Genomic DNA, 25,478 nt, shown 5'->3' with positions numbered 1-25,478 from the left:
GTGCTTAAACCTGGTAACTAGGTTTGTCAAAGCTTAAATCTGGGTTTTCCATTAAACTTGAAGCTTTCAATCAGAGACCTTTTAGTCTCCCCTTAACAGTCAGGCTCCTTGCCATACTACTTTTGTTTCAAACACAGAAGTGGCATAATGCTGATTCTGAAAGATGCCTGTATCAAGTCTAAAGGGCCATGGCGATCACATTCATTAATCACAATGTATTTTGACTACCTCTATGCATTTTCTGGAAATACTGTAGTACACTTGCACTGTGTGGTTGATGTGACTGTTCTAGGTTTGTCCCAAAAATAGCCTGAAGACCTATTCTGATATCTGAGTGTTAGGTTGAAACTCTACCATACTGTTGATATCTGTCCCAAGAGAATGTCCCAACATCTCTAGACAGAATAAGCTAATAGTTAAGGAACTCTACCTTTTATACATATTAAGACTTAACTGTTGTGTCAAGAGCAGTTACTGCTATGTGTTTTTTTCAAAAAGATTTGTTCTTGAATTACAGTTCATCAAGATATTTTCATAAACAATCAGCTTAGCAGAAAAGCCTGAGAAATTCAGGTCATATCCATAAGACCTTTGAAGGCTTATGTTGAATACCTCTAAATTAAAGTATAAGATACTTCTCACAGCACAGTGGTTCAAGAAAAATGGCAGGAAGCTTCCCAGTCCTCTGTTTTACTAGATAAAAAAGCTCCTCTAAGGCTTTACTTCATCAGTGATGCAGTGCTAAAATCTGAGGTCGATCTTCTCCATCTCAGGCTTTTTCTTGAACAGAGAAAATGAACACTTCCCCCGGCTTTATTTAAACTACTTAAGCCTCACTTCACACTTCCTCTAAACATTGTAGGATTAATGCCCGGCCCTCAGCGACTAGAAGGGACATACTTCTTAAGTTTATTGTTCTTTGCTAATCCTTCCATATCATTAGGTGGTTACAAGTTTTTATTGACGTGGAAAATCAAAGCTTTTTTTTTCTTTGCCATCTCTGACTTCTCTCTTGTCAGCCCAAAGACATTGTGCTGGAATGGGAATACAAAAGAAGTTAAATGAGGAGATAGAAGCAAGGGCTCTATATGTACAAAAGATCTAAATCACAGCAGATGCTCCAGTGTTGATTGCACTTGTACTGTTCACTTGATGTTTAGGAAGATGCTTGAAAAGTCAGCTGATTATACCACGTAATGCAATTATCCACCTACGAAGTAGATGCCTTGAAGTAAGGAAAAATTAAGAAAATTGAAGAAAATGGCCTCAGGAAGGGATTTCACATCTGAAAACATAAGAACTCGAAGCAGACTCCAGGTTTAGTCTTGCTGGGTTAAAAAGGAAAGGATCCATGGCATGTGTTCCCTTGTTTTGAACGGAGGGAGGCACATGGGGTAAAATGAACCTGTTTTGTGGTTTTGTTCTCCTTTCTATGAAATAAAATGAAAGGAATAGGAAGAAAAGGTCTTCCCTTGTAGAATAAATCCATTAAAGGGAAATACAGAGTTTGAGTAGTCTTCAGTCAGTATGCTAAGATGCCAGTGAACCTATATAAAAAAGTATAAAAGTCAAGGATGCTTTTAAAACAAAAATTGACATCATACCTTCTGTCCAGAGGAGGAAGAATTTAATACAGCTATTTAATTCCTCACAACAGAATTGACCTCAGCTTCTCAGGTAATAAGTTCAAACGTGCAATTTAAAAGTTTAGTATTGCAGGTTCCTTTGTCTAGGTTACCTTTCTGCAGGTGATTGCTTTGGGGAAAAAAAAATACAGTTCTGTAAGCTGTAACTTCATATACAGTACTAGATTTTTCTGTAATTCCTCTAAAAAAACCCAAAACAGTTCTCTTTGGTCTTGATTGTGAACTCCATGGGCTATTCAGACTTCTACAGTGAAACAAAAATCTAATCTTTTTAATGTTTTTTTACCCAGAATTCCCTACAGCCATCTGCATGTCACTTTTTCTTTGGGTCATAGTCTTTAAGTTGTCTTATCTGAAGTTTTGCATTTGTTTAATGTACAGTTGAATTGAGAGTGGTGGAATTGTTCATAGAGCGCAAATGAAAGTAGTCGGAGTAGATAACATTGAATTGCACTAGGCAACTTTACTTCCCGTTATAACTTTTTGGACAGATTTAGTTTTGAAGGGTTTGCTCATAAAGATGGGTCATGATATGCTTTCAGTATAAGTAAAAGATTTTTTTCCTTTCTGATGTTTATTCATTTTGCAGTTCACATGCTGTAAAATGAGTCATTTTTTGTTTAATAGATATTTTAGATGTATGAAATCAAACCCTGCAGAAGTCATTCCAACAGGATTGACAAATACGGGGATAGGGCTCAGCTGCTATAGGCTTCTAAACTTGATGACAGCCTTAAATAATCAAGTACTGTGTGGAAGGATAGTGAATGTCAGCTTTAAGTTGGTTGTCAGAATAAAGGCTACTTTATCATTGTCTACTGCCGGGCAAAATTATGTTGTTATGCTTCAAATTTTGCCCTTGTTATTCTGGGGTCCTCAGCACATGGACTGACAAACCATAGATAACATTTAGGTTGTATACGTATACTTTTTTGTGAGTCTTCATAGTACATTTGGGTTAAGATTTTATTTAGGAAGCCTTATACTAGCAATAACAAATAGTTATCCACGCTTTTTAGATATGCATTTGCACACACCAGAACTGTATTATTCTGGCCTTTGTGGGATTTTAAACTAGTTTAAAAAAAAAAACACAACTCTCCCTCAAAAAAACAAACACAACAAATGATCCTTGTGCCAGTTTAGAAGTGATATTGATGTCTTGTTTTATATAAATGCTTTACCTGTTAATTCATGTTAAGCCTATAAATTGCCTTTTCTTTCTGTTTTATTTTGCTAGCAATCAATCTAATGTTAGAAACATTTTGTCAATATTAGTAATTACTTGCTAGTGATCATATATTACAGTGATTTCCTTCTCATGCAGAAGGTAAAGTTCTTCAACCTTCTCGACTATAGTAGTATAAATATAAAATTTCCACATCCATGTTTCACACTGTGGACCAGGGACTCAGTGATAAAAAAAAAATCCTAAATGAAAGTAAATACGGTTTATTTTCTCATTAATGAACAACAGGACCTCAGTTGTTATTATCACATGGATGCTTACCTTAAGGCATGTCTACACCCTTCTTCTTTTCAAAGGTAGAATGTATAATGATAAGCATTGCTTCTTAAAATGTAACTGCTTTGTTTCTTCTTTCCTCCTACTTCCCTCCTCCCGTACAGTGGGGCAGATTACTATGACTATGGCCATGGACTGAGTGAAGAAACATATGACTCTTACGGTGAGTAGCTTTGAGCTGAATGACTACAGTAGTAGGATCTTGAAAAAATACTGTCAAAGAAGAATTTCTATAAGGCAAGCATCAGTTCTGCAGTGAATAACAGCTGTTCAGGGATTCCTGCACTGCCACAGAGCTCCTTAGGTGGTTATTGAGAAAAATACTGAAGAAGGTTTCTGTGGTATGTTAGTTAACATAGTCATGTGAAATTAAAATCAGAGAGATAAAAAAAAATCTAAATCATGCTGCAAGTACCCTTTTCATGTCACATTCAGTGAAATTTAAGGAAAAAAACAATGGGGCTGTAGGACCTTTTTTCAGGAGCTATTTGCAGCTGAAAGCAAATGCTTCCAGTGTGGTACAGCTGCTGTTGAAACTTGGTACAAGGTAAGAATTTGCTGAAGTTCTCAGCTGAATCAGGGCCTAATTGAGTGCATTTCAGACTTATATGGTCTCTTTGTATTCATTTTCATACATCAGTCTTGTGAAATCAAGCAGGGAGTCATTATGTAAAGGTTATGAAAGTACTTTAGGTAGCTAATAGACATGAGGGCAGTGGGTTACTCATATGGAGACAAAACAATGCATAATGAAGCAAAACCCATATGCCAGTGGTAAAGATCATGTTTTTCTTAAGCTAGAAGTGTGGTAGTGACAGGTTTAATTAAAGAAATCTGTTACGGATTAGAAGCATAAAGCATATTAAAAGGCACCTTTGCTTAAGGGATAAATGTTAAATCTCTGGCTAGAGATCAGAGAAATATAATCTCGATCACTCAAATATCAAACACTTGAGGATTGTTAATAACTAGTGTGAGAGTTGTGATTCTGGGTAATGGATGCTTCAGTGATACTTTTAGAGCTCTACTTAATTTGGTGTATTTTTTTGAACTCCAGTTGGAAGTGCTTCCTGCTGAAAACTAAAATGACCTCAACTAACTTATGATAAATGCACCTAATACAGAAGTTTGCCCAATGTCGTCTGCTTAAACTAATTATTTTGCTTAAGCGGCAAGCCAGTTCATCAAAAGAGGTCACTTGAAATTCCTCTATTGCCCAGCACTTTCAATTGCTTTTGATAGATACATAGCTTAAATCTTTATTTCAGCATTAAAATAAACTATTTGCCATTATAAGCTTAATATTTCTAAGACACTTTCATGAATGCAGAATTGATGGGGGGGGATTGTATGAAACTGCTTAATGTAGATAGAGTTGACTGATGGGGGAAAAACGTGGATTGCAGTATTTAAGGTTGAAAATATGGATTTTTTTCATTGCTTTTGCATTTAAAATTGGCTTTCTATTTATCAGACCACAGCCACTCAGAATATTAAGTGATGTATTTACTCAAGTTGAGAGGAAGACTATAAATACCTTGAAGAATGATTATGGGTCACAGCCACTGAAGTTTTTGCACATACAAATAGTTATATACTTTATTTCTTAACTAGCTGGCCCTCAAGTACATCTTTAAATGCAGAGCTAGATACTAATAATCATCCTTACAGTATGTAAAGAACACCAGGTGCCTCGGACTAAAATTCATAAGGGTGCATAGCGAGCAGATAGTTGCCTAGTGCTGGCCAGGAGGAAACAGTTTCCCAGGAAGTACCTGAACTTTTCCTCCTCTGAGAATCTCAGGTGCCAGTCCAGAAGGTGTAGGAAGAATATCGGTATTTTTAAGATGTAGAGCCCTGAATGGCACCAAAATGAAAACCGATAAAGTAAGGTGACTCTTCAGCCTACTGATTTGACCAACGCCTTGAAAAGGAGCAAATATTCTCCTTACACTGTAACCAAAACTGCTTTTGACATTTGAACAGTTCCTTGCAGTGGTGCTTAAGCTAGGGTATTTTTAATTCTTACCCCTCAGCCAGCTGCCTTCGCTGTTAGGCTAGGCTGCTTTTCCTTGACTGGTAGAAGCCTTGCTTTCTGTGAGACGAAGCAGCACAAGAGATTACTTCTCACGTATGTTGTTCTGTTGTCAGATTTCTGTGGAACTTGCCTGAGGTACAAGTTTAATTCTTTCAACCTTATGCCAGATTTGAACTTGTTCCTTTTACCTCCAAGTAGCTAGAATGAGATTTCTGTGAAAAAAATTGAAATTGGAACCTTTACTTAGGGGATTCTTATAACCTAATTTCAGATCTCTACTCTGAGGAAGTTACCTTACCATTCATAGTAGTACAGGGATTCTTTGACTGTTGACTTTTTTATTTTTTAATTGGCTAGAAAAATAGCGATGCCTACACTTTAGACTACTGTACCTAGTCATTTACATTCCACCCTTAGTTTCTGGATTGCTTTGGGTTCACCTGTCAGTACTCTGATTTGTTTACTTGATCAAAGATTACCTAAGTACTGTTTCGTTATGCTCTGCATTTGGTCCTGTGTCTTTTCTGTTGTAGTAAATGCGTGGTACGGTAGGTCTAATTCTCATCTATTACAACAATACTTGGCCATTTTTGTTTATTATTTATTATATCGTCACTAAGATGTGGTAGAATTATGAAGCACTAAATATATCACAAGCTTTTCACAAACTTTGGTCTCAAAATTCAAATGAGCAATCTCCCTTGCCCTTTTAATTTTTTATAATCTGCCTTCCTATTTCTTGTGTTTTAGAGGAAGTGTATGTTTACAGTGAAGTTGAATATTGCCCCTAGATTAGAAGCCACAGGTGTTTTTAGTGATACTTGAGGTTTTTCACTATTGCATTGCATATTTGAATTAAGCCTAAATTGGTACTGATGCAAAGAAACTTATTTCTGAGGGTAGCTTATTTGCTTATACATAATTCATATCCTCCATTCATTTCATCCTAGCATAATTATTTGTAGGTCTGCTGCTATAGCTGACACTTCTCTGTATTTGCAACAAGCAGGTCCAGCTGAATGCCGGAGCCCTAAATATCTTTGCCATTAGCCTGTCACACTCCCTGCTGTTATGTGCTGAAAAACCATTTTGGGGTAGCTCATATAGATGTGTTGTACCCAGAATTTTTGGTTCAAGCATTAGACTTCACTTTGTACACCTTGGTTTCAGTAAATAAAACGTTGCTATCTAACTGACAATTAAATAAGGAAAAACGTACAGCATCTGAGGACATGGGAAGAGGTCTAACTATATTTCCCTTCTTGTAGGGCAAGAAGAATGGACCAACTCAAGACACAAGGCACCTTCTGCAAGGACAACAAAAGGAGTCTACAGAGACCAGCCATATGCCAGATACTGATTGTACTGTCTGATGTTGTGAAATATCCAATCTCCACCAGTCCTGTATACTGTTCAAAGTAATTTTTTCTATGAACAATCCCTTTTTATTAAATCAAAGCGCTTAAAAATCTGAATGGATGGACTGAACTTAAAATATTTTGTTGAAAGAGCAACCTGGACAGAAAGATATGTAAAACAAGGAACTTTGTTATTTCCAAACTGTATTTGAAAAAATAGGTGATCAAAAAAATAACCTTTGATTAACTAGTGTTAAACAAAAAATAGGTTCACTAAATATGTTAGTCCATTCTTTTAACATAAGCGTAACCTTTTATTTTAAAGGTTTTCAATTTAGTTTTTAGTTTTTATTTTCAGCCATTTGCTAGTTTTCTCTTTGCAAACATGCGTAAAAAGGGAAGCAAATTACAAATGCAAATAATGTGGTATTTTGTAACTCAAGTCTTGAAATGTTCTGTAGTGTTAAGCAAAGTTTTACCCTTGCTTGATACTAAATAAACTTTTGAAAGAAAATCAGTGTGTGTGAGATTAATTTTATGCTTTATCTTATAATAAAACTTCATAAATAGTAGTAAACAGGGAGAAATACGTTTAACAGCTGTCAGCATAAAAGGCTTATTTTAAACTTTGCGCAACTTCTTTAAAAAATGGTATAAACCTAAATGTTTATATATACTCACAGTAGATATAAATGCTGTTTAAAGTATCCAAATGGTATGGATCTGCTTGAGTGCCACATTAAATCAAAATATTTTTGTTAAAAATGGTTTAAAATAGCTAATGAATTTTCTGAAAAAGATGTGACTAGTTTTCATCTTGTTGAGCATTTTTTCACTAGTGCAACTTTGGAATTTTTATGAGAATTTTGGTACGTTAATGACCACCTCGCTCCGTGCTGGAAGCAATAAACACAAAGCTTTTAAAGACTTTCTGACTTGACTAATTGAGGTCGCTTTCGTCAGAGGCAGAGGATGTGTAACCCTTAAAACGGTCTTCATTTGCAAAGGTAAATAAATCAAATAAGATTTTAATCTCACTTAATTTATCTTAATATAACCAATAAAAACAGGGAGGCTACAACTTAGAAAGTTTCATGTTAGAATGTAGGAAAGACTTTGAGGACACCTAAATTCTCATTTTAAAACGTTTAATTTGTATTAGTAATCTAAAAAGCCTTAGCTTAGCTAGTTAAATTTGGACAAACTATTCCCTATTAAACAACTGTAAAACCTCATAACTAATAGTTTGTAATATATTATTTTTCCATAAATTCTAGTAACTTAAACATTACAAATGTTATCTAAAGCTTTGTTAATCATTAAGTTTCTATTAATTATAGTTCGATTTACATTGTTTTCTTTAGTTTTTATTTGAAAGTCTTTGAAATTTAGTAAAAATCTCTTTTTTCTCTTGTCAGGAAACCCATCTCCTTGGACAGCCAAGAGAACAAAAACCTTAATCTTCTGATGCTTTGGTGGGTATCTTTACTCATCTGTGAAATTATTAGAGAAATACAATGCTTTTGATCAGGTCCTTCATTCTTTATACACAAGGCTTTAATTTATGTAATGATTACAGGTACTGAGCTGGAGGCCAGCAAAAATCATTGGTTATGTTCAATTCTGGTGGGAAAAGTCATAGTTTTTAAACTATCATTAAACAGGACATTAAACTGTCCTAGCGTGTGGACGCTGTCCTAGCGTGTGGACGCTGTCCTAGCGTGTGGACGCTGTCCTAGCGTGTGGACGCTGTCCTAGCGTGTGGACGCTGTCCTCCAGCTGTTTGTTTATTGAAAGGTACAGTAGCTGTGACATTTCAACCAATTAAGTATTTCATTGGACAGAGGATGGTGAAAGAAAATGAATTTAATTTTATGCTAGTAGTGTTCAAATGGGAACTTAAAACTCTAATCTGGTCAGCAAACAGGTCTAAAATGGTTTTCCAAAGCTGAAGAAAGCATTTTGTAGAATCATTTTTCTAAGTCAAGCATTTCTGCACAAGGAGCAGACTGATTTTTGGCACAAATGAACAAATCCATTGAGAAACATGAGCTGAAGAACAGCTAGTTCTACTGTTTCTGTTGAATTCAATATATAAAGTAAGAAATAATTTAACTTTATTTATGCTTAGATTGTGTCTATTTTAAATAGAACAGATATTTTTCTTTATTTCCTACTGGGAATGGTAATTCTTCCTGGTAACCTCATGATCTCAGTACCTTTAGTTGATGTGACTTAGAGCTCTATACTTTGAAATATTGCATATGTTGCGCTGCCTCTGTATACCACAGTAAATTTAAGAGATTCCTGTCACAGGCTAAAGGAACTTTTTGTACATACCAAATGGCTTTAGAACAATTTTGAGTATTTTAAAGATTTAAAGCGAAGGGCCCTTTTAAGGTTAGGAGAGCTTGGAGAAGATTTCTGCCCTCTGGGGCTCAAAGAGCAAAGATTTGATAACAGCTGCTAGAACTGCTAGGGCAAAACTGAGTATTTAAATGTCTTTTAAAAATATTTATAACAGAATTGGCCCAAGTCTATTTCTCCTCACATCTTAAATCACATATGATGAGTTGCATAAGTTGTAACAAGTTCTTATTTGCAAATAGGAAGTTTTCCATTAACATTTACATTTATGATGAAACTTAATGGGTTGAAAGTGAAATATCTACTAGCAGAGATGGCTAGTAGACAAATAAGTGAATCAGAAGTGAATTCAACCTTTTGTAATATTTATCCAACTCTTTTTTTATGCCATCTTTCCTTAGTTCCTCCTATGTGGAGGATGAATGTATCAGCATGCATTTGTGTCCCTTTTCTGTTACTTTGCCCTGAAATCCTATAAACCCTTAAATTGTTCCAGGTTCCTTTTTTGGGGGGGAAAAATGTGTCCTTGTCAAATCATGCAGAGGCCGTCTGGGTGCACCATTGTGTGACAGGATGTCATAGGACTGGATGTCATCTCATGCCCTATACGTGGGTGTACAATAAGCTACAGCAGTTTGAACAGCTGCTATTAGATATTCTTAGAAACTAAGTATTTGCAGTACAAAACTTGTCTTGGCAGTTCCTGAAATAACATGCATTAGCATTGTGTTCTGCTATTGTATTTCTGTTTTTTGGGTTTTTTTTAATTTAGGGTAATCTAAGAAGAGGGAAAAATAATGTAAAGATCCTTCAATTTGTAAAAAAAAATAAATAAATCAATGCAGAAGGCAGCCTTTCTTTTATTGTGACAAACTAACCTGGGAGTGTTTATCCATTCTAGTAGGATTTTGTGTTCTGACATTGGTCTACTTCTGTGCGTTACTGGTCAAACAAGTAACGTTAATGCTTATAATTAATCATATAATTAATATGCCTTTATTGAACCTTTTTATCACACTTGCACTGAATTTCAATGATAGCAGTTTCTGCAATGTTTTCCATAAATCTACATACATTTAATATAGGCATAATTGCCTGATCCCACTGCTTGTAATTGGACAGTCTTTGGGGAATTCATAGTTGCTAGTCTTGGGATGTATACAAATAAATTATATTTTGTTCTTTTTCAGGAACTTCTGCCATGTTAATTACGGACTGCTTAGAGCATTGTACTCATCCGTGTGCCTAGACAACAAGACAGGCTACGGAATATGAAAACCCTGTTCTGTATTTCTTGTATTAAAGCCTTAAAGTGTATAATATTATACACTTTTTAAAATAATTGTATATTTAAACTCTCAATTGTTTAGTGATGCAACAGTGTTTTATTTGGAGCTCAATAAAGAATTTTCATCTAATTTCCTGTTACAAAGCAATAATGCAACCTCATGTTCCTTTAGTGATTCTTTTTAGCCTTATGCAGCAAGTGTAAGAGTGTGAAGTCTCATGACTAGAATTTAAATGCTTTTGGAAATAGCTTGTCTAATGTATGAACAACATGGTTAAGTTAAAATGAAGATTGGTGGGGTTTGCTGAAGCTTTTTGTAATAGCTAATTGTAAACAGGTCTACTCAAAACAAGACCCTTGGGTAGAAATGATACTACAACTTCCATTTCCTTCAGAAACTTGTATAACACGAAGGTGTGTTGATCCCTGTCAATTATACTGTACTGCCTATTCTCTTTCACTTGGTGTTTGATGCATAGAAATGTTTTATCTAATACAGTCACAGATTTTCTAGTAGTAGTCTTGGATGAGGCTTTTACACCTTGATAAATCTTGTATCTAACAGTTCAGTTTCCTCAGTGCTTTCTCTGTTTTATATTAATTGTGATTGTGATATTTGTAACAGAAATAAAATTATGATAATTTAATTTCTTGTGTTCTTTTTCCTAAATACTGCTTTCAAAGTATGAGTGTCCCATTCTTCAGTTGTGTTTCCATCAGACTCATTTTTCTTCACTGAATCTCAAATTCATCCCAAGAAAAGCATAATTTGGGTCTCTCTCGTTTTTATTTTGAAAATAAGCAATACTACTTACTAGCTTCACACCAAATGCTTCCTCTTCATGTATTCATAACTTCTAATACCATATACTGACTGTCAAAGAATGGCTTTGAAATTTATGGGGATGTGGAAAAAATTTAGATTTCCTACTAACCCTGGCACTGATCAAAATGTCTTGAGCAAGATACCATTTTTAATAGATGAAAAAAACCCAGTATAAAATAAAGTCTGTATTTCAACCTTCAAATATTTAAGGTGATTTTATCAGTTAATCTCAATCTTAAAAGATTTTCCCTGCTGTCATCTCTCACTGTACTACAACTGCATTTCTGCAATGTCTTCCACAGCAAGCAATAGTAATTATTTTAAATAAGTAAAAGCAAAATCAAAAAAACCTTTGAATAAGTGCAAGAGATGTATAATAATGATTCCCTTCAGACTGACAGGCAGGAACCTCTGGTGTGGAACAGCACCTAGCATTTCAAATGCTGGCCAAGTATAAAAATTGTATATAGATACTGTGGGGGGAATTTAGATAAGTGGAATGCAATTTCACTTGCTGTAATTTGGACTGGACACCAGGATTACCAACACAATCTTATTTGGGGGGTGCTATGAACTATTTAAGGAGCGAAGTATCAAGCCTTTCACTCTGGAGTCATGAACAGAGCTTCTTAATGTCAATACAGCAATATTTTGCTTGTATAACTGATTTTAATATGTGACTGTCGAAGCTAGCTAGCAAATCTGCTAATTTGTCTGAGATCTTGTCTGATTACTGTGTGGCCTAAAACCAGAAACTGAGGGTCCAGTCAAGGCGGGTTGACTGCAGACTGTCCAGCTGTTGGTCTTGCAAGTATTTTGCTTCACTTCAGTAACAATGTAAGGAATGACTGTTTCTCTGCTTTGAAGCCTGGACTTCATTTCTGCTGGTTTTTATTCTTACTGGACAGATTTATGTATTATGCGGTTGTGTTTTGAGTGAAATCTGGGTCTCATTGGAATAGTTTTGTCATTCACTTCAAGTGACCACGTACACATGTGCATCCTACTTGTGCTGTCACTGATGACTTCAGCCTACGCTGTGGGACAGTCCTGATGCTCTGTTCTGTGGTACGTGTTCTACATGACGTTGCCTTACCTAAAGGTTTTGAGCAGGGACATGAGCCTGCTCCTTCAAATGAATTGTCCGGTCTGCATCACGGTCTTTCCAGTAGTGTTTATCCTGATGGGGGGATGTCACCACACTTGGCAATGTAACAACTGTACAAAATACTCTATGCGTGTATTAGAACAAACCTCGAGGTCATCAGTCTTTACGAATGATACTGCAGAGCATACTTTTCAAGTTGGAACTTCAGCCTTCTGACCAAAGGAACTGAAAATTTAAAGATCAAAATGCAGAGTTAAACTTGCATACATACAATGGTTGGTGATAAATAGGATCAAATCTGCCCTTGAGTGGTTCTGCTTCTATTTCTCCACACAGAACTTTGCAGTCCTTTTTATTATTTTATTATAGTTGGATTTTTGTGGCAGGCTCACAATTGTGTGCTGAAAGGCCCAACTTATAGTAGAATTTCCAGGTTACCGATGTCTAACATCCTCAGTACTGTTGCGGCTCAGTAGATGCACACAAAGAATCAGAATATCTTTGACTTTATGAAAAAGATTAATTGGATGAAAGGGCTGAGAATGATTTTAACAAGTTCAGCAATTTTGTCCAAGACAGCTGCATTTGTTTAATGGGGAGAAAAACCCCTTTGGTAATGGAAATTATTGAAGGTATTTAGTGTTAAAGCACATATTGCTAAGATGATAAATGTTTGTGCAGCCTCAGATACTTCAAGGAGTTTGCAGTGCGTTGACCCTTGTCTACAGGCAGGCTTTCTCTAGGACTGCCAGTCAGGAGAACATCTCTGGCAAACTTGGATTTTAAAAATGCTTAGAAACTGTAGCTGAGGGCAGAAATAAAGCTGCTTTGCTCTATAGTTTTTTTTTTTAGGTTCATCATTGGGAAAGTATTAAAGTATGAAATGTCAACATTCCTAAAAATAGCAAAATAGGAAACAGGCTTAATGGAAACTTCCACTTTTCAGTCAAAGATGTACTTGAAAATTACAAAATTAAAATAATTTAGATTGAATAAAGGCTTATGACAAAATTTCTCAGGAATCTTTATAGCCAGTAATGAAAATAACTCATGCTCTTTCAAGATAAAAAGCTACTGAGCTAGAATTCCTGACTAAACAAGGTTCTGCTCCTATTACCCTGAGAGAAATCAAATGTAAATCAGTCCTTGGAGTTTAGCGTTGCAAAAGCAGAAGCTCAACCCTTAACCAGTTCTTCAGGCCTAGAACCAGTTGGTAAAAATAGCCTGAATGATCTTATCTTTATATTCGTACTGAAATTTAAAATTAAGAAAGTTTTCACCTGAGGTGAAATGCTGGCCCCTTTGTGAAGCTAAAAGGAAGTTTGATTTTTTTTTTATTGACCTCTATAGACTTGACTTTTTTTCCCCCCTCTTATGCAAAACATGGTGAAGTGCTCCAAATGCTTACTCAAGCAGCAACCCATGAATGCAGTAGTTCATTGTCTTCTACGGCAAGAGATTAAGTGGTAACTTGTGCTATTGCTGTTGATCTGTGTGTGAAACATCCTGGTGCCCTAAACATCTCATGAAGATGAAACGCTTTTTATTTATTTGATAAATTGCCTCGTTTCTTCATTCTTCTATTAACAGTTGGAGTTTCTTAATGTGGAGGTAGCTGTTTCTTGTGTGTTTCTTACTGAGAGAAAAGATGTGAATTCACTACTCTATTTTTAAGGATGTATTGAAAAAGAAGGGAAATACATTTGTCTAAGTTCATTCTTCTGATAATGCAATTCCCAGTTCAAAAATCCATGGATGAAGATACTCTTCCTTCAGACTGTACGACTGCTACAGCATTACGCTGCTAAAAACACATTCACAGACTTTGGGCTTTTACTAAACCATTTTGCAATGTTCATAGCACAATATAAATACTTGCCGGTTTAAAAATTCGGTTGACCTTTCAGGGGAGTTAATTACAGGTTTGAAAGCAAATGCGAGGACTAAGTACAAACTGGTGAATGTTGCCTACATGCATAATGGCAATCATCTGACCCATGGTGATGATCAGAATTATCCACACATGAAAATTAAGCTTATTCTGTTTAGTATAAGTTTCACTTTTTTACAGCACTCAAAGCTCTCACTTGAAATGATTTGAACAGAAAATTCCCCCAGATATTCAAAATAGTCTAGTAATGATTTTCTCATACATCTTATTAATAAGAAAAGTGTGTGTTTAGTTTTTTCATGTGATTCACTTGACTATATTACTTCTAGATCAGAAATAGAGTCCCTCTAAGACTGACAGAATTAAGTATAAGTCAAGAAAGCAGAGATAATCCTCAGGCGGTTACTCCTCTTGAAAGAACTGCGGGATAAATGCATAAGGGATTGTGGTAAAGTTTTGTGGTATGTTTTATGGTGGTGATCATGAGTTGCATTTATTTTTTTTATTACTCTCATTACAGATTTGAGGAAATGAAAATGGAAAAAAAAATATAAGTGTATTACACAACAGGAAACTGGATGGGGAAGACAGGTTGTTAAAAAGCAATCTAAATACTAAAAACCATTTTGGATTTCAAATTCTGGAATGGAAATGGAAAGCCTCCATATTCCAGAGCATATCTTCCCTGAGCTACCTTGGGAAGCCATGCAATAGCTGCTAATCTTTAAAAAGTTTTTTATTGGCATAGACTATTCCAACAGTTATTCCCAGGAGTTCACTTGTGATTTAGACATATTTGATGTTAGGAAGTTAAAGTGATGTATCCTAGGTGAGAGAAGCATAGGTCACAGGCACGGTCTATGATAACTACTGGGTTTTTTTCTACCTGTAGCTAGTCTGGCATTGGAATCTCTCATGTAGTAGGAATAGCTTCGTTAATTTTTGGTGATATTCTTCAAGGATATAAGCAGATCATTTTTATAAATGCCACAATCAATACTCCTTTGAAAGGTCGTTTTGTGTACTCCTGAATAATATTTATATGCATGCGTACATAATTTCATGTATTTGGTAAGGGCTCTTCAGAAGAATAATTCAAAGGACACAAGATGTTATCTTACTGTGAGAGACTTAAAAAGCTTGATTATGGTTTATAATTGCTTGCACAGGGAGAAAATAACAAGTACTAAATGACTCTAATCTAGTAGTGAAAAAAAGTAAGAACTAATGCTGAGTGTAAAAGCCCTGTAGTTTTAAATGAGAAATTAGGCTCAAATGAGAGTGATTAACCACAGCAGTGAGCTACATGCAGAAGAATGGGCTTCTGTGGGTTTTTTTCTACATAGCAGACTAGATTGAATGATCTAATAACTGTGGCTGAACTTGAAAGTCATGGATCCATGATTGTTGTATAATAATTCTAACCATCAGAAGAAAGTGCTTTCTTTGTCTGATTTGCGGGTTAATACAGTAATCTGTGAGGGTTAAGATGAACAAAATAGCTTTTATTAACAAGGATGCATTCTCCATTTCCATAAATATATTTTATATATATTATGCATGTCTTGCTGCCTTTACAAACAGTGAAAGTGATGGTAAGTCAATATTTAATGATACTAACATACCAACACAACTCTTGTTGCTCATGCAAGCAACATTTAGAAATCTTGTATATCGCTGTGGTTAACTTGCTAATTATGCTTTTTGAAAACAGCATCTACTTATTAACAGAAGTCTAAATTTTGTTAAAGAAACAGGCTGGATTTTTCAGTTCTGATTTATATATCTACAGCTCAGATGACAAACTCTTGACTGGTTGCTCAGGCTCCCCTTATCGTCAATCAAGAGAGACAAGCTCAAAGGATAACTCATCTTTTTGAGACAGAAGTACATTGAGATCAGGTGACCCACCCTCTGAAAGCACCTGGCTCTCCCTCCTTGACTCATGAGGGTGATTAAACTTATTTGGATGTTTAAACCCAAGATGTCTGAAGCAAAGCGTGATGAATGCCACTCAAATTTCTGTTCCAAATCCAGCTTTGTTGATACCTTGAAAACAGCAGCAATTGATGGGGTCTGGAAATAAACAGGTACTTGGAGAAAATCACTGAAGACAGCTCTCATAGCAATGTGTGTAGAAGATGTGGTTTGCTACACAGTATAGAGGGGGCTATTCCAAATAGGTAGGAGTAGGTGAGAGGATGTGTATGTAACCATGTTTGTTACCTGCTGTCTCTGCCCTTCTTTCAAACAAGTTTTATATTCTGCTTGTTTAAGCAGAAAACAAATGCAAGACTGCCTTTTGATGGCTTCTGCTCCAAACATTGTGGTGCAATAGCCTTCTTAGCGTATGTATTTATCAGGACATTTTCATACTCAGTGTTTCCAGAGCCTTCTGTTAAACATGGCTGCATGTTTTTGTTTGTAAGCATCTTAAATCTAAGGATTAGCTAGGATATTGGCTGAGAGGACTTGTACAAGAGGGAATTTATGGTTATGCTATAAATGTTAGTCACTGCTTAAAGGAAAAGTTTTAAATGGGATTGGCTGAAGGAAAGTCTAGAGACTAGAAAAAGCAGTTGAATTTCTTTGCGTAAGTACTTAGAACAATAGGAAGTAAAATATTTCCTATTTCAGTCTAGTGTCTAAAATATTAGTATCCAGCCCCCACTAATAACCAGTAGATGCTACACAGAAGGAAGATAAAACTCTCCAGTCTACTTACCCAGTTATCCAGAGCTGTGTAAATAAGATTCTCTCTTCTTTGGAATATCTGCAGGAAATCTTTTAACTAGGAAACAGAAAATATGCAACGCTTCTGATAATGGAAATTTAAGACTTCATACTTCTGTGGTTCTTAACATTTAAAGAATTCACTAACTTTCAAACACTGCTGTGTTAAGGAAGAGCTGATGCAGGTAGATCATTTTGCACTATACAGAGTAAGAGCCAAAACAAGCATGAAATTTATCATTGGTGCAATATTCCTCAGAGACTCAAATTTCCCCCGAAAAAAGTTGTTTTGCAGGAAAATATGTTTTGGGAACAGAGTAACTGCTTCATTTTAAAATAAATTCTTCCAAAAGTTGTTTGGTTTTTTTAAAAAAAAAAAATTATATTTTTAAAGCATGATTTTGAGGACATGCCTAGTGTTGCTAGGCCACTTGAAAGATGTGACAAATCAATTGGGAGGGAAAATAAAAACAAAACAAACAAAACACAGAAACAAGCGTAGCAGGACACTGGCACACACTCTCAAACTGTAGTTCTCTGTATTAACATAGTCCTGGGCAACCTGCTCCAGGTGGAGCTGCATGAGCAGAGGGAGTGGATAAAATGACCTCAAGAGGTCCCTTCCAATCTCAACCTTTATGTGATTCTGTAACATAGTAATGTCACTATGATGGAGATCTACCTGAGATGTATTAACTGTGTCACCACCCCCCACCCCTTCCCGCCCCTCAGTCTCTACAGGAGTATATATGGTGCACTCCATCCTATTGACCAGTATTGGCTCAGTATAGATCCCTGAGGCATGCTGCAAGGAACTGGCTGCCACCAAATCTTCAAACCAGTGACCTCTACCCTTGGACTCCAGCTGTCCAGCTATTTTTTCAATACGGCCTAGTTTTCCAGTCACCAAGGAGTCCATCCAACTACTTTTTGTATCTCCAGATTGACTGCAAGTTAGCCACACTTGTCAAAGTACATGACATTGACCACTCTCTCCATGCGAGTCACCACAGAAGGCAACCAGGTTAGGCTTGATTTGCCCTTGCTAGATTCATGTTGGCTGTTCCTAGTTACCTTCTTGTCCTTCACATGCATGGAAATGTGCTTCTGAGTGGATTTGCTCCATAACTTTCTCAGAGATCAAGATTAGGCCAGTCAGCCTGTAGTTCACTAGATCCTCATTCTTGATGATGGACATGACATCCAGGCATCAAGAATATTATTCTTTTGCTTTATATTTGATTTTATATATGTTGGGGGTGGGGAGGGGGATGATACTTCCCCCAAATCTTCCTGTATTCTTCCTTACCTATAGTACACTGGACTAGTTACTTAGTTTTTACCCAACTAAAAGTAGTTAGAATCCTGGAATCATAGAATTGTTTTAGTTGGAAAAGACCTTTAAGATCATCAAGTCCAACTGTTAACCTAACACTGCAAAGTCCACCACTAAACCACATCCCGAAGCACCACATCGACACGTCTTTTAAAAAATACCTCCAAGATGCTGATTCAACCACTTCCCTGGGCAGCCAGTTCTAATGATTGACAACCCTTTCAGTGAAGAAATTTTCCTAATATCCAATCTAAACCTCCCCTGGCACAACTTGAGGCCATTTCCTCTTGTCCTATCACTTGGTACTTGGGAGAAGAGACCAACACCCACCTGGCTACGACCTCCTTTCAGGTAGTTGTAGAGAGCAATAAGGTCTCCCCTCAGCCTCCTTTTCTCCAGGCTAAACAACCCCAGTTGCCTCAGCTGCTCCTCGTAAGACTTGTGCTCTAGACCCTTCACCAGCTTTGTTGCCCTTCTCTGGACATGCTCCAGCACCTCAATGTCCTTATTGTAGTGAGGGGCCCAAAACCAAACACAGTACTTGAGTGTACTGTACTCACCAGTACCGAGTACAGGGGCACAATCACTTCCCTAGTCCTGCTGGCCACGCTGTTCCTGATGCAAGCCAGGATGCTGTTGGCCTTCTTGGCCACCTGGGCCCACTGCTGGCTCATATTCAGCCATTTGTCCACCAATACTACCAGGTCCTTTTCCACCAGGCAGCTTTCTAGCCACTCTTCCCCAAGCCTGTAGCATTCCAAGCACTACGAAAAAGCATTGTAGTTGAGAGGAACCTAAAACTATAAAGCTCCTTCCTCCTTTCCCTTCTGTAAAAATGCATGAAAAGGCGATTAAAAATATACTACATGCTTTCTTGTTACTTTCTCTTCTCAAGTTGGTCATGGTAAAAGAAAGATGTTTGCACGTTTGTTTTTCTCCCTCAGTCAACAGGCCTTGGGACCATTACAACAGTTTTGTTCAGTGCAGTCTTGAAGGACGCTGTAAGCATCTGTGGGCTTTTCAAAGGTACTTACAGGGTCAGGGAGTGTAAATCCCTTCACTGTATATCGTGTTTCAGGTACTTTGGACCCACATAATGTGATCTTAAGTCTGGACTGTCATTGGTCTAGGTTCCTTTATAGACAGCTATGCTAGAAAGCAATGGAAGAAATGGAGAGACACGTCAGGTATGATTTGGCTAGCCTGAGGAACGAGAGCACTCTTCTCCTATGCTAGAAGCCTCATTTGGTTCCCTGAAGTTAGCTGACACCTCCTTACTGACTCACATGAACTGCTTTTGAAATAATTGCGGTTGTTAATATAGTAATAGAATTAATTTTGTAATGAATAAAAGCACTAAAGATGAAGTCTGTGCTCCCTCCTCTGTCTTCTCTTTTGTGCAAACACAGACTGTAAGTGAGCTGATTATAAATAAGTTCCCGATGATCAGCATATGTTAGCAGGAAAGAGTTGACTTATGCTACCCTACCACCAGACCCATTATTGTCATTCACTGACGATACCCTGTTCTGCTAATTCAAGTGGAGGATTGTGTAAATGGGAATGCTGTTAATCAGATAGTGCTTGAGAAACAGTGCCACTTATTAATCATCCCTGCAGATCTTTTGTTCTACTACAGGTACATCTAGAGAGCAGGCAACATTTTCAATTATATTCAGGCATTTATTTTTCAAAGAGTTTCTTAGCATTAAAAAAAAAATCCACAAAAAACTAGCGAAATACAATTTATTATTTACTTTCTTTTGAGCACCTGCAGCATTTCACATCCAGTTGGCAGAACACAACACTGCATTAGTTCATGTATCTGTGAATGTATTGTTCTATTAGCTCTGTGTAAGAGGCTTTAAAATTTAAAAAGCCTCAGCTATATTTTAGGATGGGCCCCCTTATCCACCTGTATCTTTCAAAGGAACAATAGTTAGAATTTTAAGTACCTGGCCATAATATATCATAGTTTCATTAGGATGGAGCAAGCCTTAAAAGATTTACAGCTTTGATTTAGACATCTACTCGCCCAAGTACAAGTCGCCAGTATTGAAGCAAATACAGTTCAAAATTTTGCCATTAGGGTCATATTTGCAAATCAGGGCTGCTATATTTATCGAAAAAAAGCAGATCTCTTAAGCTTATGGGTTGAGATAAAGATAGGAGATGACTGTGGTGGATTGACCTTGGCTGGCCAACAGATCCCCACCAAACTGGACTTCAACTGGGCAGGGGGAGAAAATAAAGCAAAAAGCTCGTGGGTTGAGATGAGGACAGGGAGATCACTCAGCAATTACTATCATGGGCAAAACAGACTCACCTTGGGGAAATAAATTTAATTTATCGCCAATCAAAATCAGAGAAGGATAATGAGAAACAAGAACAAATCTAAAACCACCTTCCCCCATTCCTCCCTTCTTCCTAGGCTCAACTTCTCTCCCAATTTTCTCTACCTCCTCCCCTTGAGTGGAGCAGGGAACGGGGAATGAGGGTTGTGGTCAGTTTATCACGTCTCTGCCACTCCTTCCTCCTCACACTCTTCCCATGCCCCAGTGTGGGGTCCCTCCCACAGGAGACAGTTCTTCTCTGAAGGAAGCTGTGACCCTGTGAACATCCACCTGCTCTGGCGTGGGGTCCTCCACAGGCAGCAGGGTGTATGTCTGCTCCACTGTGGACCTCCATGGGCTGCAGGGGGACAACCATTGTCTTCACCATGGGCTGCAGGGGAGTACTCTGCTCCAGTGCCCGGAGCACCTCTTCCCCCTACTTCTTCCCTGACCTTGGTGTCTGCAGGGCTGTTTCTCTCTCATTTTCTCAATCTTCTCTCCCAGCTGCTGCACAGCATTTTTTTCCCCTTCTTAAATATGTTCTCCCAGAGGCACTACCACCATCACTGATGGGTGTAGCTTTGGCCAGCAGCAGGTGCAACTTGCAGCTGGCTGGAACTGGCTCTGTCTGACATGGGAAGGCAGCTTTGGGCATCTTCTCACAGAAGCCACCCCTTCAGCCTTCCCTCCACTGCCAAAACCTTGGCACGTAAACCAAATAAATCAGTCATCAATTATTGTCACAGGCAGAACAGACACAACTTGGGGAAAATTAATTTAATTTATTGCCAAATAAAATAGATCCATGATTGAGAAAAAAGGCAAATGAAAACAAACACCTTCCCTCCATCCTCTTTCGCCCAGTCCCACCTTCACCCCCTCACCCCTGACTCCTCTTCCCCCTGAAAAGAATCAGGAAGTCCTATGGCCTTTGGTGTAACCATTTCCTGCTGGCCCTGCAGGGCCCGGCCTGAGGAACCATCTATTGTTTCCCAGTCCTCTGCAATAAGTCTCTGAAGTTATTTCTGATCATGAGTTCTCTTACCAGCATGCTGTGCTCCAAGATCAATACTGTATTGTTACGTTAGTGCTATGGTCATGCATAACACTAAGCTGCGATAATATCCTGAGGATTAAATAAACCAAAAAAAAAAAATGTAAGGGGTATTGACCTCTAGATGAGGTTTGTTTGGATAAGTCCCCTGCTCCTACCTTATGTACCGATGTCTGATTAAGATATCTAAGACTTACTTACCACATGAAACTCGAGGTGGTTAGTTTGAGTGCCTAAGTACGTCGAGCTACCAGACCTTGGATCCATATATAACAGATGAGAGGAGCAGGTCTGACTCCTGCTTTGTTACAGATGGTGGTGGTGGTGGTGTTGGTATAGAACACGTCTCCAGTGGGACTCAAGAGCATCTGTTTAACTGTGTCTAAATCTTTCACTTAAGCCTAAATTTTGCTTATGAAGGCCCACTCTTACTCTCCTGAGGAGGCCCACAGATTACTGACAGAATGGCATATTCCTGCTATCCAAGCAGGTCATGCAAAGGCTAGCTGTGCAAAACAGGCAGCTCTTTGATGACTTAAAACCTATGGAAGGTAGTAACAGGTCACCAGCCTCCTGTTTATAGCAGCAATTTGTGAGCTTCACAAGAACTGCTTAGGTATTCCTTCTTTTGATGCCTTTTACATTTACCAATGCTTTAATCAGCAAAATTCCTTTATGGGCAAACCCATCACCTCCTCCTAAGCCTCTGGCAAAGACGGTTATTTGTCTCTTAGATTTCCAGCAACGGCATTAATTTTTCACCCTGCACTTCCCCCTTTGAGAAGCAAGTGAACCATTGCTAAGCCTGCGTTCTAACGTTCGTCTAGAGCCAGGTATTTATTATCTCAGTTCAAGTCCCTGTTGACTCTGTGGGTTGCACAGCTTTTGATTCATATTTGGATTGCTGCCTTTCCTGTTTTCTTTTTTTTTTGTTGTGGTTTTTTTTTTTCTTTCCTTTATTTTTAACCCTTTTTGGAAGCAGCCCAAGTTATTAGTACCAGCAAACTCAGCCTGTAACCAAATGCTGCTCCTCAATGAAAATGTATCTGCCGTTATGACACTAGAACAGCTCTCATAGCAGCAGTATCAGAGCAAAGGGCCCTATGAGTTGGTGGTTGCCAGGCTTCAAATAAGACATCAAAAGTCAAGCTTTGCCACATAGGGGTGTTTAAAGGCCCTATGGTACAGGAAGCCTAATTCCCATCTCTGTCCCAATAATCTGAATGGGTAATGACTGCACAGTTTGTCTAGCAAAGTTCCTGAAGCCGTTGTGCCTTCACATGTGATTTTTTCTTTCCTGTCAAGTTCCTGTGTGGCATTACTATGTGGTGTTACACAGCTGCTTCTCTCTGCCCCAGAGATAGATGCATTTCAGCAGAAGACAAAGCAATTGCTGTTCTTCAAACATGTGAAACTCCTGGGAGTAAAGAGCTCCTAATCTTCTGCCTTAATTGACTTTAAAATATTTTTCAGACATCTGCATATTAAGAGCCATGCTTTGGATATTGGTAGGGATACATCCTTAAATTATTATATCCCTGCAGAGGACTAGTTCTTTTCACCTCCGCCCACCCAGAAAAATAACTTAGTGAACTCTTCTAGAAGAGATAGATTTTCAGGCTTACTAAATCAGACTAAATGTTTGCAATTAAATTTCAATGTACTGGAGGTCATTTGTATTTGAAATTGAAAAAAGACAGCCTTAAGATTCTACCAGATGTGCTCCTCTTGCCTGTTCGTGGGATGAGTTATATTTAATTTGAGTTTGTGTTTATTCCTACTGTAGTTTTTCAGCTGACTTCCACAGTTTATACCAGAAGAAGATCTGACCTAAGTGTTTTGGTAAAATTAGATAATAAGCAAGCAATCTATGACGCAAATGAGATGTTAAAAAGCCCACTTAAGACACAACCAAACACCAAATATCTATTTTTTCAAGAAAGAAGATGCGCCATCTTGGCAATTTCACATAATACATAATAAGGACAATGAAGAAGTGACCTTGATGCAGATAACTCATTCCAGATTAGCCATGTGTGGTAGGCAAGGTTGCTTCTTCCTGTCACAGAGAAAAATCCAGTCATGAGCTGTTTCTGTTTTTCAGTAATAACCAAGCTAACTTAGAAAATTTTCCTCCAAAATACAAGGATGCTAATGTCCCAGACCCTTGGGATCAGTCTTTGTGTACATGCAGCTCGCCGGAAAAAAGCTCTTCGCACAAAGGCGCTCTGTGCATATGAGATTCTCTTTCCTGCTCTGTAATCTCCATAGCCACCTTCATCTCAGCAGCCTTACTCTTTTAAAGTAAGGACTCCTGCAAGCAGGGGTTGGAAGTATCTCCACAACGTGGAATAGGTATCTGACATGAGAGAAGGGTTGTCTCTCACAAACAGGACAAGAGATGGTCGTCACTGGCTTGGTGGATGAGATGGAGTGCTTCCCTAAATCGTGAACATCAAATAATGAATCCAAATTAAGCAAAGATATTTAAATAGGTTAATTTAAATAGGTTAATTAAAAGTCATTAAATTTTATATGAGATCCTCTGACTCAGAGTTGAACAGGCCATAAGAAGTGGTGAAAGGAGGCATGAGTTTCTCGTGTGCAGGTGCCTAACAAAGTTTCTTTTGTTTCTGGTTTGCAGTGGTCGATCCCACAAACCTCAGTTTCATATCTGGAAATTGGCTACTAAAACTCAATGAGATGAATGGTGCCTGGTTTGGACACTGAGCTGCACTGGGGGTGAGAGTATTTTAGCTAGGAATATTTAACAGATCTTGCAGTGACAACTAAAGCCAATTGCTTTTAACCCTCAGTTCACTTCTATTTCCCACCTATCATATTAAGTATGTTGCTATGGGACTTGCTATTTAATGTGTATTTCTGTAGTGTATTCACCTATGTGTAGAGAGGTATGTCCTGAGCTTATTTTCTTTATTCTGAAAAGTTTAAATGGTCATTCTAACTCTCGTTTGAACCAACTCTAATTGCAGTTTGCTCATTACTAACTGTAAAAGCAAACACTGGAGGCAAGGGTCACACCAAGAGGAGTGGTTCTGTGGACACAAACCAATGGAGCACAATAGATCTACATCGGATGCTTTTTCCCTTCATTTTTTTAATGCATGTAGTTGAGAAAAAAGAGTCCTTCTGACCTTTATAGGTGATAATCTGTCATGTTAAGTTCTACTGCAAGAAATTACTAACTGTTAGCTAAACTACTGTGTTATGAATGCATTGAGGGCAGCACAAGAAATCCCATTCCTGTTACTGATGCTCATAGCCATTCAAAAGAGGAGGCTCATATGTCCTTTCCCCCTCAAAAAATACAAATCCAACAATTCTTTCCGAAGCTGGATAAAGAGATCTCAAACCTTGTTTAAGAGGCCACAGGAGACAGTGCCTGCCCTCCCTTTCTTTGTGTAAGCATTGTGTGAGCTCTTACCAGTACTATTTCTAGGAAATCGTCACTGATTTTAAAGTTGAATTTTGCAGTCTCCAACTTTCAACTCTTGTTATGCCCTTGTTAACAATGTCAAAATAAAGTTTAGGATGTTTGCATGCAAGCCTATGAAATGAATTAGGCCAGATCTGTTACCAAGTGTTTTCATTTTGCACTAAAAGAGCATAGGTGATGAGAATATTGCATTCTGCTTGACTAGTAGACACAAATCTAGAATCTGTAGAATCTGGCACAGGGATATATTTCCTAAAATTGCAAGGCATGTCACTTCACAAGTGCCAGAACTGACACAGCAGAGAAAGCTTTTCAAACTGAGTAAAGCTAGCAGAATCTGGCCCTAACAGCACAAATGCTACAGGGAGAATAGCTATTAGGAGAATAAAATGTAGTGATAATTATATATGAAGGCTTTAGGGGGGAAAAAAACCCCCAAAACCCAAAACCCAACCCAAAAAAGCCCCACCTATGAAAAACCAAAGGGTGATTCAGATAAAAAGGTGTCCCGGTATTTA

The 25,478-nt window shown here is 37.7% G+C and overlaps 1 protein-coding gene across 4 annotated transcripts in view; it reads left to right on the top strand.

The window, feature by feature from the left end:
• The window catches only part of KHDRBS3 (KH RNA binding domain containing, signal transduction associated 3), a 97,446-nt gene extending 86,577 nt beyond the window's left edge, over positions 1 to 10,869 (top strand). For 3 of the 4 annotated variants that reach the window (XM_054817253.1, XM_054817250.1, XM_054817251.1), the window contains 2 exons: positions 3,276 to 3,334; positions 6,478 to 7,081. In XM_054817253.1, the coding sequence (XP_054673228.1) occupies positions 3,276 to 3,334; positions 6,478 to 6,569 (151 nt within the window). In that variant the 3' untranslated portion in view covers positions 6,570 to 7,081. Of the gene's footprint in view, positions 1 to 3,275; positions 3,335 to 6,477; positions 7,082 to 7,985; positions 8,043 to 10,124 lie in introns of those variants that run through there. The other variant, XR_008575929.1, reaches the window with a different exon arrangement.
• The last annotated feature ends 14,609 nt before the right edge of the window (positions 10,870 to 25,478 follow it).

This window comes from Grus americana, chromosome 2, assembly GCF_028858705.1.
Source record: "Grus americana isolate bGruAme1 chromosome 2, bGruAme1.mat, whole genome shotgun sequence".
NCBI classification, from domain to species: domain Eukaryota; kingdom Metazoa; phylum Chordata; class Aves; order Gruiformes; family Gruidae; genus Grus; species Grus americana.
This window is presented reverse-complemented; position numbering and strand designations above follow the sequence as displayed.